Genomic DNA, 12,934 nt, shown 5'->3' on the forward strand with positions numbered 1-12,934 from the left:
CCCAGAGAGGTGGTGGAGTCACCATCCCTGGCAGTGTTCAAGAGGCGTCTGGATGAGGAGCTACGAGATATGGTTTAGTGGCTTGTAGTAGCAACAATAATGGGAGGACGGTTGGACGAGATGATCTTGTAGGTCCTTTCCAATCTTGTGATTCTGTGATTCTATGACCTTCTATCATTTCATCCCCTCGCTTCTTTGTAAATTTGAGACTGCCTCCTGGCTGCTCTGAAGTGACTATACCCCAGTTCCTCAGCCTATTAGATAAGTACAAAAATGCTCATATGCTTAGAAATGTACTTAGAGGTACATGGTGGAGAGCTGAGAAATGGACACCAAGGTCTCCAATGCTATTATCTACATTAACTTATACCTACAATATACTGTCACCCTAATGTCTGTAAGTGTAAAGTGATCATGGATTCAAACTGAAATCAGCATCCATCCACACCTGTTCAAAATCAGTCCCTCAGGAACCAATCCTTTTTTTCCTTGGGGGATGTGCCTGATGACTGCTGTTTATTCAGATCATCAGCTTCACAAACAAGACTCGGAGCGTGAACTAAATTTTATCCTAGCCAGCACGTCTTCAAGAGAATCACTAAAGTGGTTGTAAGAAAGCAATGGAAACAAGATTCCTGGGAGTAATTCCCAGCTGTCATGTTGAATTACAGAGAGATATAGAGCTGCTAAGTTTTCCACGTCTCTGCTTAATCCTCTGTAAAGTGAGTAGAGTAAAACATATCTGAGAAGGATGTAGTTGATATTGAGAAAGATTCTGTGTCTCTTTGGAAGAGGTGAGCTGTCTAGTTCACAGTTTTTGCTGTGATGAAGCAATTCTTCCTATTGCATAGAACAGCAAAATCCTGTAATTCTGTGCTTCACTACTGATGACTGACAGCTCACTGCAAATTCATAATTACAGCCAAAACCCACATCCATTTCTTCAGAATAAATGTTTGGAATTGTGTAATTGTGAGGTGAGAATAAAATGTTTAGTCCACTTTAATTTCTGTAAGGAGGAAAAAGGGAATAGCATGAGACAGAGCTCAAGCTTCAAGTAAGCACCATGAAGAAAAATAAATGTGTATTTTGCTTTCCTATATGTTACACATTTTCCAGGTTATGTTAGAAATACATATTCATTTCATATGTAACGTATTTGTTATTTTCTGGTTTTCCTCCAAGACATTTTACCATTATCCTGCCAGGACTGTATGTTGTCTGACCACTTCCCCATTGCAATTAAAGATTGAAACCACTTGCTTACGCACAACGGAGACCATCATACCTAACCCCAAAGGAGGCCAGAAACTCCTAGCACACTGCATTTCCCAGACCAACCAGGAGGCCCAGGGCACAGAAGGACAGCGTGCTATTTGCAACAAGGGCTGGCACACTGACAGTCCACATGTGTGGAGCACTTCAAAATAAGGGGAATAAGAACAACAACAACAACAACAACAACAAAAAGGATGAGAGGGATTGAATGTGTCTTATAGAGAGGTCCTGCCTGAATGTTCTTAATTAATAGAGACAGACTACTTCCAAATCAGCTTCTAAAAGTGTAGTAAAAAAGAGACAGCCTTGAGATATGATGCTGAACTGGAAGCTTTTCCTCAAATCTAACAGTATATATTTAGCAGTGAGAGTGCTGAATGACGGGGTTGATCTGAACAGACATCAGGCACGAAGTCTGCACGCATGATGGCCTTCCTCAGGGGTTTCATCCTGGTCATCTTGCCTTGGTCCCACTTTTCCTCCCTTCTCTCCCCAGAACTAAGCCAAAGAGGAGTAGTGAGGACGATGCCTTGGGGTGTCAGAAGCGCGGTGTGACTGAGGAGAAGGCAGTCTGTCTCTAAATGGAAATATTCCATTGGCTTCAGTGCTTTGAATTAGCCTGATGTGTTCAACAAATTAAAAAGCGAACTGCATGCACCACAGTGAGATTCAGAGTTGCATGATAAGGAAGATTTAAGAGATTATTGACTCTGCTCTATAATTTTGATGTGTGCACGTGCATATCAAGCTTTTGAACTCATCTTTAGTTTCCCATAAGACAAATCTTGTCATATTACAGACCTGTAGCGGATGTGTTTGTGAATCTGGAAATACACTGAAAATAGTCTTTGCAGACGTGTTCCATCTCTTCCTGCAGGCTGACATTTAAGGACTTAAAAACAAAAATCAGTTTAGATCTCTGCAGTATGCAAAACACCCAAGCAGGATCAAATTGTATTGGGTATCTAAGTCCATGTGGCAACATCTTGAAAACGCTTCTCTCCACATACAGAGTGAGGAGACAGTGTTTACTTAGGATGAGGAAATGCTGGAAGAGGAAGAAGCCTATCAAATGACTTGCACAGACACGCATACATACATACATGGAGGGTCCTCTATGCGCATATTTAGTTTGAAAGTTTGTCTGTCGGAAGGATCCAATTCAGTAGTTAAAAAGAAAGAAATGACTGAGTCATGTTTTTTTTTCCACCTCTAAACTTTTGTATTAGCCAGAAGTGAGCCACGGTTTGAAAAAAAAGAAGTTGTTCAGATTTATTGTGTTCTGGAGCCATTAATTACAGTGTGTCCCGCTTCTGTTTATTTGTTTTAGTTCTTGGTGTTGAAAGACTGACCCTCATGGACATAAAAAAGATTATCTAGCTTCAACTGTCTCACCATCCTCTGCGGGTCAAGTCTTTGCGGTAGAGCACTTCCCCAGACTACAAGACACAGCCAGATGTAGCAACTGGATAGCAGGCCAGGACAGAGCAATCATTTCAGATGTCAGCCTTCACACCTCATAAAATAGAGCATATTACAGTGTATGCTAAATTCGAGAGCAAATAATAGCAAACATCTATGTGGATGTGTTGTAGATTTGAATAATCTGGCAGACTGTGTTTGGAAATATTCTCTAAATTTCCTCTGTCCCTGCCCTGAGACTGTGGTAAGTAGCACAGAGACCAGCTGTCCAGCCTTGTTTTTCTAAGCCATTGACTAAACAGTGAGTTCATGTTCAAGATAACTGTGGGGAACCAGTTCATGAACTTCTTGAACTCTGCTGTCCATAAATGTGGCGATGGGATTGAAAAACTGCCATTTAATTAATGGTGAGTCTTGTAACTAGAAGCAAACCTTGGACCAAAGTGTTTTTTTTTCCATCAAAAGATGTCTGGAGAGAAAAAAATAAGCCAAAGAACCAGGCTAGTTAAGATTTTGCCTTTCTCTCAGGCGAAGAGAGACACTGTTCTGTAAAAGAGCAGGATAAAACCATCACCTGCATATACAGTCCAAGGACATGCAGTTCATCTTAGCTCCAATGCCAGCATATTTGTATGGTGCAGAATTCCATCTGTCCTCCTTTCCAGACTCCCTCCCTAATTTGCAAGATGATTAACCTGTAAGTCTTGCCACAGATGTTGGCCCTTTATTGCCACAATTTGTAAGCTCTCCTTTTCTTTGTTGGATTCAGCTCTGTGCCATTTACAGGCAGAACAAGTGTTAGTCTCCAAGGCAGGAAAGCTGTGCAGAGCTTGAATTGTGAACTTGTGTTGTAATTTAAGCCTCTAAACCTCTCTATTCATGTTGATAACAATGCTTAGATGTTGAGCCTTGGTTCAGTGCAAATTCTTTCCTCCTACACTTTAATATTTGCATAATGCATAGTTTCATTGTGTAGATCCACACACTTTGCTCCCTTAAGATAGAAATCATGTAAGTCTGCTGTGCACCTTGCATAAGCAGAGGAATATCTTCCCCTTAAGGATTAGGAGACATCCAGCAGAATTCAACACCACAGAAGGGCTGGGATAAACATCCCAGCCGAGACAAACCCCTGCTATTGTAAGGATGTATTGAAATAAAATACTTAAACAGTTCTTTTCACAAATGGAGTAAAGTCTATCTAGTGAAGTTTCTAGGGAAGTTCCCCCCTCCCTTGATTCTGGTAGGTTACTTCAGAACATCTCTGTTCTGTTTAAAACCTTTCTTCTGATTTCCTGCTTAAATATGTTCCTTGTCAATTTATACCCATTTATTTATCTGTAACCCTTTCTAAATGAGCTCTTTTTCCTTTCTGGCATCCCCTACACCCAGCTCTCCAGCCTGTCCAGGTCTTAGTAAATGGCAGTACAGTCTTCTGATGTATCAGTCACTCCTTCCAGCTTCATATCATCAGCAAACTTGCTGAGGGTGCATTCCATCCTCTCATCCAGGTCACTGATGAACATTTTGAACAAGACTGGATCCAGTACTAGCCACTGGGAACACTACTTATCTACAGACCTCCAACTAGACTCTGCAATGATGATCACAACCCTCTGAGCTTTGCCAGTCAGCAAGTTCTCAATCCACCTCACTGCCCACTCATCTATCCCACACTTCCTAAGCTTATCTACAAGGATGTTATGGGAGACAGTGTCAAAAGCTCTGCTAAAATCAAAGTGTACAACATCCTTTGCTCTCCCCTCACCTACACATTTCAAGCTACATTTAAGACCAAGTTCCCAACTAACAAAGAATTGATGTTCTTCTAGTTATTCCAAACAACTCAGCTCAGGTGAGACAGGGCAAATGCCAGACTAGCACGATGACTGTGCCATTCTCCAGGGAAGTGGAACATGCTTCTGTGCCTTTCTGTGGTATTGCATCCATAGGCTCTTGTCTCATGCTTTAACCACTGAAATATATGGATAAAAGAGGAAGTGAGAGATGAAGACAGATGACCCAGAGAAACAGATATTATCTGAGACAGATTATGTTATATATAGGAGCACTTATACACACAGAGACAAGTATTCTTTCTCCCTTTTCCCTTCCACTTCCAAATCCTTAATGCTGCCTTGCAAAATGGGAGAGTACATTCCTCAGACAGCACACAGATATGTGGTTAGGATTTCTTCCTGGGGATCCTGGAATATGTGTGGGCTTGGATCCCACCGGCAAAAGAAGAATGTGAAGGCAACTCTCCCACATCCTGTGGAGTGCTCTAGTCTATGACCCAGTAGATAAAATCAAGTGCCTGTGGGAGTGTCCAGTATCTCCTCCAAATGGCCGTTCCTTGTTGAAACCAGTCCAGCGCTCAGAGACCACCTACAGAAGCCAGTGGTGGGAGAGACCACCATACAGATGCTGGTGTCAGTGGGATGGGCAGAGAGAGTGTAGTTTGTGAAATCTGATGGGATTAGATGAGAAAACTGTCTAAATTGGGAAGTGAGAAGAACAGGGGCAGAACTTTTCTCCGCCTCCCATATGCCCTAGGAATGCCATGCCTCCTTCGTAAGATAAAAATCCACCTAGATCAAGTAGACAGTTAATTTATTTCAGTTGATTTCTTTTCAAATCCCACTTTATACATAGTATTAACAATGGCACATTACAATTTAAGAAAAAGCTTTCACACTGTGTGGACCTCCAATGGTTTAGTCTTGCTCTGGTCCTGTGTCTCTTCAGCCACTCCTTCATGTTTCCAGGTATTCTCTGTTCAGTATGATCTCTGAGGGATTTTTGCTACATCATCTGGTACACTGTGTCCCTCTTGTGAGCCACAAGCACTTCTAGGTCTCTGACAGATTCTGATTCATATTCTCTGTTGTAATTACTGTTGTGTTTTGTCTTTCCTTTTCGTGCCACAGCCACTTGCCTGCGCACTCTCCAAGACTCAGCTCCCACCAAGGCTCCATCACATGTCCATATGCCATCACAATCCTCAGGCATCTTCAGGCACAGCCTTAAACATAAAAAACATCACCACAGGCTTAGGACAGCTCTGAGCCACAAGCTGCTCAAGTGTACTGGGAAGTCTAATTACATGCCTGCTGTGCTCTTGTATTTTTTTCCTGGGCATATGCTGTTGGCCACTACTACTTCTGAAATCAGAATATTATTCTCTTGTCTTAGCAGGATTTACTCACAATTGAATTTGCATCTGTTGGTTTCTTGGGCAGCACGAGAGCCTGGATGTTGAATGAGTTACGCAAGTATTTTACTCCCTGTCACCACGGATGGTGAAATGCGGGAGGTACTAGGAAATGATCCTGGGTGCTGTTTTTCCATCCAATTCAAGAGTCTCAATCTATGAAGTGCCAGTGTAGTAGCTGGAGCTCCAGACTCCACTTGATTAACGAAGTGGAGTACAGTCCCTGGGGAACTGCAGTCTGGTTTCCAAAGAGCACGGCTTGGGCTAGCCACATGGCTCTCCACAGCTGGATATTGCAGCTCCTATTCTGCAGCAGCTACCACCCACACAGACAACTGTGAGCTCAATGGATCTCCATTTGACTCAGTGCTGCTGCTCTCATTCTCCTGTGTGAGAAAACAGACTCTCTGCACTAGCGCTATCAACAAATGATTTGTTTTCAATTGCACGCATCTTAACTAAATCTGAATTGATAATAATGCCAGCCACTGGTTCTTCCTTGGCATCAAAGTAAGTCAAACATTTCTGAGCAATACTGAAAGCAGAAGACGTGTAGATGCTGCTTGGAGGATGGCCACAAGAATTTAGAATTATACAGCTTCTAACTGGATTGTTGATTGAAATCATAAAGTTTGGATAGATGATCTTAATAAGAACTTAGGGCTACATGCATTTCATCATAAAGTCATGGAGAAGGAAAGGCTGCTCTGTGAAACTAGAAAGAGAATGATCATCTAATTCTGACAACATGATTTAATTGAACATGCCTTTTCTGCAATGCTTTGATTTAATCTATTCATTTTGTTTTGTTTTATTTAGAAAATCAAAACTGAAACACTTAGAATGTATAGTTTGAACCAGAGTGAATTTATCCAACATGGAGCTCCTCTGACCGCAGTGCTTCAGTGCCTGTTCTCCTGGGATGGACTATAACCCCAGGATGGACTTCCCCTCTGACTCCACCTCGTGAAGCATCAGGTACTCACAGCTCTACATGTCACCTGTAACTCAGCCACAAATCTTTTCTAACTGAGGATATTTGGAACTTCAGCACTATGTAGAGATGTGATATGACGGCCAAGTGACTCAAAAGGACCCTGTTTCTACATATCTGGCAGAACATTCCTGCTTACATATGCAGAAGGTTCCTTTTCTGCACAAGAAACCTTGAGATGATACAGTCCCATGCTTAAAGGCTATACAGCGCAGAAATAAATGGTGCAAATTAATATGAAGTGACTTCAAGCCTGCAGACTGGGGATGCCTGGTCCACAACCTGTGAAAATCCTGAAAATATATTTGTCAATTTCTCTGAGCTTTTTGACAACCTCTGCAGGCAATAACTACTTACAACCATCCTGGTTTGTTGTTGTTGTTGTTGTTTTTACCTGATGTGGACAGACAGCAACTCTTCTCCCTTCCAATCCCCATCTTCTCCCTTCCAGTCCCAATCATTCTGTGATTCTGTTGACCTAATCCAGGTGTTTCTGCTCCGGCAGGGGGATTGGACTAGATGATCTTTGGAGGTCCCTTCCAGTCCCGGACATTCTGTGATTCTTACTTATTGCCCAGTATTTTGCACAACACCCTTTTACTGACTTCATTTCCAAAACAATGGAAGAACATTTCTCTAAATTAATTTCAAGTAATTTTTCCTGAACAGGAAAAAATATATATTTCATTACCTTAATTTGAGATTTTTTTCCGTCATAATAAGAGACTTATCATAGTAATATGAGACCTTAATACTAATTCTGCTGAGATTTCAAAATCAGCTTCATTGTTATGACCTTGTCAAATCTACCAGATTAGAAAGAAGCAGAACAGCAATTCACTGGGAAACTTAAAGGACATTTTAATACATTTTTCCACTGTTTTGAAATATAACAATTATTTCCTGTTATATCAATTGCTGTTTCCCAGCCTTTTCTAGAAGACAATTCTAAATAAAAGCAGAAGTTTTCAGTGAGGCATTCTAGGCCACTGGCCATGTTTTGCCACATTTTTTACATTTATACATTTACTTATATTAAGCACTGTATAGAATCATAGAATTATAGAATGGCTTGTGTTGGAAAGGACCTTAAAGATAATCCAGTTACAAGCCGTTGCCATGGGCAGCTTTGCCACCCACAATATCACACTGTCCAGGGCTCCATACAGCAATTGGAGAAGTAAAAGAAAAAAAAAAGATGCTACTTCATTTCATTACAGTTTCTGAGGCTGTGGAATTTCATTTCCTCCTAAAGCAACGAGTCAGCTTGCACAGCAGTTCACAAAGGGAAGGCATTAGGGTAGCTACTTCTCTTGTCTGGGAAACTGGGACTGCGGCACCCTACTGAAACTAACACAGTGCTTACCAGCCACAACAGCTGGGCTGAGGCAGCAACTCAGACAGAGGGGCCACAACCTCTGTGGGCTGACACATGCTCCCACATGGATCTCCCGATGAGCAACAGAGACGCCCTGACCTCTGGTTGTGGGGATCTCCAGAATCTGAAAGTCACCCGAGGGACTGAGGTAAGCGGGGGTTGCTGTGGGTGCAAGTGCACCCAGCTTGATGATCTTTTTGAGCAGCTGACCAGGCTGCAAGGGGAAGTCATCAGGCTGAGATGTATCCAGCAGTCAGAGAGACCGATGCCTGGTATCATGAGGTGGCACTGGCAGATCGACAGCCCTGTCCTTGGTCCCAGCAAGGGGAAGAAGATAAGAAGGTTTCCAACCTGACAGAGGGCAAACACATGCAGGATGAGAGAGAATGTAACCTCGTCTCTGCTCAAGGCAGAAGAATAAACCTCCCCCTTGGCCCCAGAGTCCCCCTATGAACCTCTGGGGATGGAAAGAGAAGAGGGTGTGATGGTTCAAAACCAAAAAGGGCAACCACATTAAGAAGGTTCAACCAAGAACCTGAAGGCTAAGGAACTTGGTAATGGGAGACTGTGCTGAGAGGCACTGAGGCACCCATCTGCAGCCTGGATAACCTCTCTATAGAGGTTTGCTGCCTGCCAGGGGTCTGCATTCAGGATATCAGGAAGAGGATACTAGGTATGATAAAGCTGGAGGACTAGAATCTACTCCAGGACTTTAAAACTGCACCACATGAGGCTGCAACTAGGAAATTCAAAAATATCAAAAAAGACTTTTTGTCACTTGGAAATCTACTGAAGGGGTCGGGAGCACAGGTCTCAGAGTTGCCTCTGAGAAACAGGTCAAGAACTTGTAAGAGTTAAAATTAGGGACCAGACCAATAAAGGACACCTGATGGTTGCAGTCTGCTACAGGCCACTTGATCAAGGGGAGCCAGGTTGGAGGGATCCTAGACAGCCTGATCTGGTGGGTAGCAGCCGTGCCCATGGCAGGGGGTTGAAGCTAGATGATTTTTAATGTCCCCTCCAACCTAAGCCATTCTATCATTCTATATGATGTCTAAAACGTGCTCAAATGAAATATTTCTGCTATGTCCAAAACAACCTTCGGCTGATGAAACATTTCACCAGCAATATTCCAACCAGTAGTAACAGCAAAGAAGAAAATGGTGAACTTCTTTCCACAGAATAAAAGCTAACTGCTGGAAGAGTATGACGCTTATTTAACAATGCCTGCTAAAAATCTTTGCAGTCAGAAGGATGCACTTACTGATTTACTAAAATGGAATATTTCAGTCACAGAGTCTCTCTTGAGATAATAAATGTTGCCTTACTGGAATCGTAGGCTGTGAGAATTTTTTTAGTGGTTCTCCTTATTTTGAAGGAGAACAAACTAAACTAAAACATGATATTTCTTCATTGTTTTACTTTAACTTGCAGATTTTTCAAGACTTTCAACTTTGCAATGAGAACCTACTTTCAACACAGTCTTTTGTGTAAACACTACACTTCCTGTTTTGCTTCAAAGCAAAATGATAAAGAAATCTTGACAGTTAAGCAGTCTTATCACAACACGTATTTATAATCAAATCTCCTGCAACGCAAGGATTTTGCAGACAATAGCAGTGTGACTTTCTGTTCAGTGTCCAAGAACCTGCATTATAGAACCAGGGCTTTAAATCACAGGAGCTTTTCCTTATGTTGCAATTCAAAGAGAATATAGGAAGAGAATATCTTTCATCGGTTGGGAAAGCAGATATTAGGTAAAGAATACACACTTTCAGGTGGATGAACAACCTGTTGGGTCTGAGACAGAGAGAATGTGAAGGTATTTCTAGCTGATTTCTCTGAATTGCAGTTAATTGTGTTAATCAGTTGGACATTTGAGAGAAAAGTATCTGCTATTTTGGGTGTGGAAGGTGATCCTGGCTCTGCTAAGGCTTCAAGAGGTGACAGAAACTTAGATGACCAGAGAAAGTGGTAGGAAATTCCTACTGAAGATCACTGAGACTTGAAATATGGAGAAAATCACAGGTCTGTCTTGAATTCATCTAATATAGTATCTGGTATCCAACAGAGTTACAAACTTCTGTTTTCTGGCTTACCTTTACTCTTTCAGAGTCAGGCCAGCAAGTTTGGAGATGCCCGTAGTTGTTTTGGGAAGATCACTTTCCAACTAGTGTCACTGTCCTATCCTAATTATGTAGAACCCAGTGGTAGTGTGGTTTCAGCCACAGCTTCCTGAGAGCACTGAATGCATCACACAGTGCATCACAGGATGTGCATATGCAGGATCTATGGATTTTGGTGGCTCTGGAGTAACAGGCATTTATTATATAGGTTGTGGCAAAATTTGGACCTGATTTTTTGGAGTCATCTGGTTCTAGCTGGCGTATGCTGGTCTGCCAAAAATTTGCTTAGTGATGGACCTAATGATGCTGAGTGTTGTTGGAAGGGAGAGAGGGATGGTTTTAGGAAAAATCATTTAGAGGTATGATTTTCTTCAAATATAAGTTGCAGATTGTTAATATTTTCCAGTATATATTTCTTGGACATTGTGGCGCATGATAACCGATGAGGGATTTTCTCTGTATTGTAGTAAGTTTGTACAAGGTTTAGGTGGCTTCTTCAAATATGCAATCATAGAGGAGTGTCACTTCTGGATGGACATCATCTGTTGCTTTCTGAGGGAGTGCTATGAATGTTCTCCTCAGAGCAAATGAGGTGATGTTTGTGGGCTGGTACTATATCACAGTTTTTCTGCTTTGTTTTGGATAGCTGCTGGTTTGTGGAAGGAGGTGTGTTGGTCTGTGGATTTTCTGCATATGGTAGTTTGTAGGTTGCTATTTTTTATGTTGACCGTGGTGTCTAGAAAGTTGATGCTGATGTAAGAGTTTTCCAGAGATAGTTTGATGGACAATTCTGGATGTTAAATTTGTGGTAGAAATCAATGAAGGAATCCAAGTTTTCAGTCCAGATGACATCTATGTATCCTAGTGTATCCTAGGAACCCACTTTGTTTTGGTGGGATGGTTATTTAAAGTCTTTTTCTTGAGGTGACTCATCAATAGCCTGATATCCTCGTGTTTGGACACAAGCACGTGGTTCCCTGTACTTGCATCTGTAGTTTGGTGAGGATGAACTCACTGAGGATGAAGAAATAGATGACATTAATATCTATGACATTTAGAAGGCTGGTATCACTCCAAGTCACCTTCCTGTTGTAGCACAGTTAATGATGATAACACAAAACATGGTGCTGGTGAGAAGATTATGACAAAGCGAACGTGGAGAAGTGCTTTTGAAGAAAGCTGTTTTCATACACAACAACCTGTTTAAAGATATTAAGAGGAAGTTTTTCGCTGAGAGGGTGGTGATGCACTGGAACAGGTTGCCCAGAGAGGCTGTGGATGCCCCATCCCTGGAGGCATTCCAGGTCAGGCTGGATGTGGCTCTGGGCAGCCTGGTCTGGTGGTTGGCGCCCCTGCACATAGCAGGAGGATTGAAACTAGATGATCACTGTGGTCCTTTTCAACCCAGGCCATTCTATGATTCTGTGATGCTATGGTGTCAGAAGATCCTCATAGCTTCACAGTGAAAGTCTCCTTGAGTTTCCTTCTGTAATAATCTAGAAAACCACATGAAAGTCTCAAGGTGGTAACACGAGCAATTAGTGCTTTTCTTCTTCATTAGGAAGAGGTTTGAGCTTCCAAGGTGAAAAGAACAGAGGCCTTTCCTGAGTTCTTTCTCATACGAAAAACATGAAAAAAAATAATCTGTTGCCATCACTCATGTTATTCTGACTTCCACTTTATCAATCATTTAGTAATTGGCAACTGGATCTTAAAAACAACACAGACTTAAAAAAAAAAAAGAAGGTACGACTTTCAAAAAAGTGAAACGCGTAGAGAAACATTTTCTCATGTGGTCCTACAGACCACAATGCTAGCAGTGTTTCTGAGCAGAAGTGTAAGCATTTGGAAAGAAGAGATGGAAGAGATAGGGGAGGCCACTCAAGGTTGGGCTATTGCTCCATGACTTCCTGGGGGGTGACGTTGGGAAACAGGTGCTGTCACCATCATTTCTCAGATGTGTCTCATCGTTGGTGAAGTAATTCTTACTGCAATATTTAAGACAGTGTTAAGTGATGTCAGCTTATTTTGATAGTAATTTGTTGCTTGGTGGTTTAGTATATTTCGGACAGTTTTCTTTAATTTCTTGGAGCATGTAATCATGTCTGCTTCCGTCAGCCTCTTTAGGAGGTGAAGTTTCTCGGTTTCTTAACATGCAGCCCTAAAAAGGATATTCTGTCATGTAGCAAGAGCCAAAAAATAAACTGTTTTTTTTTTTTTTTTTAACAGTATGAATGACTTACATGGATCTGTGTTACTCTTCCATGTTCACCAATGCCTGATCTGCACTTCAAGTCACTTGCTTTTATGTCCAGACTATTTCCCCATAGGGCTGTAAATACATGTAGCTTGCTCCAAAAGCAGTGCCTTCTATATATTTCCATGGAAACTACAACAAATACAACGAGCACACTAACACTATTTGATAGAGCAAATTCTCAGCTATAAAGTGTTATTTTTCAACACAGTCACCACCATTAGCTGTGCATTTTTGCCAGCTGTGAATAACAGCCTGCATGCCA

General features: G+C 41.7%; 1 protein-coding gene across 1 annotated transcript in view; it reads left to right on the top strand.

Moving 5' to 3' along the window:
• The first annotated feature begins 8,265 nt into the window (after positions 1-8,265).
• TNFSF11 (tumor necrosis factor superfamily member 11) overlaps positions 8,266-12,934 on the top strand; it is a 28,142-nt gene continuing 23,473 nt past the window's right edge. Inside the window, exon 1 of the mRNA XM_040701534.2 lies at positions 8,266-8,434. Coding sequence (XP_040557468.1) covers positions 8,351-8,434 — 84 coding nt within the window. The 5' untranslated portion in view covers positions 8,266-8,350. The remainder of the gene's footprint in view (positions 8,435-12,934) is intronic.

This window comes from Gallus gallus, chromosome 1 (assembly GCF_016699485.2).
Source record: "Gallus gallus isolate bGalGal1 chromosome 1, bGalGal1.mat.broiler.GRCg7b, whole genome shotgun sequence".
Taxonomy (NCBI): domain Eukaryota; kingdom Metazoa; phylum Chordata; class Aves; order Galliformes; family Phasianidae; genus Gallus; species Gallus gallus.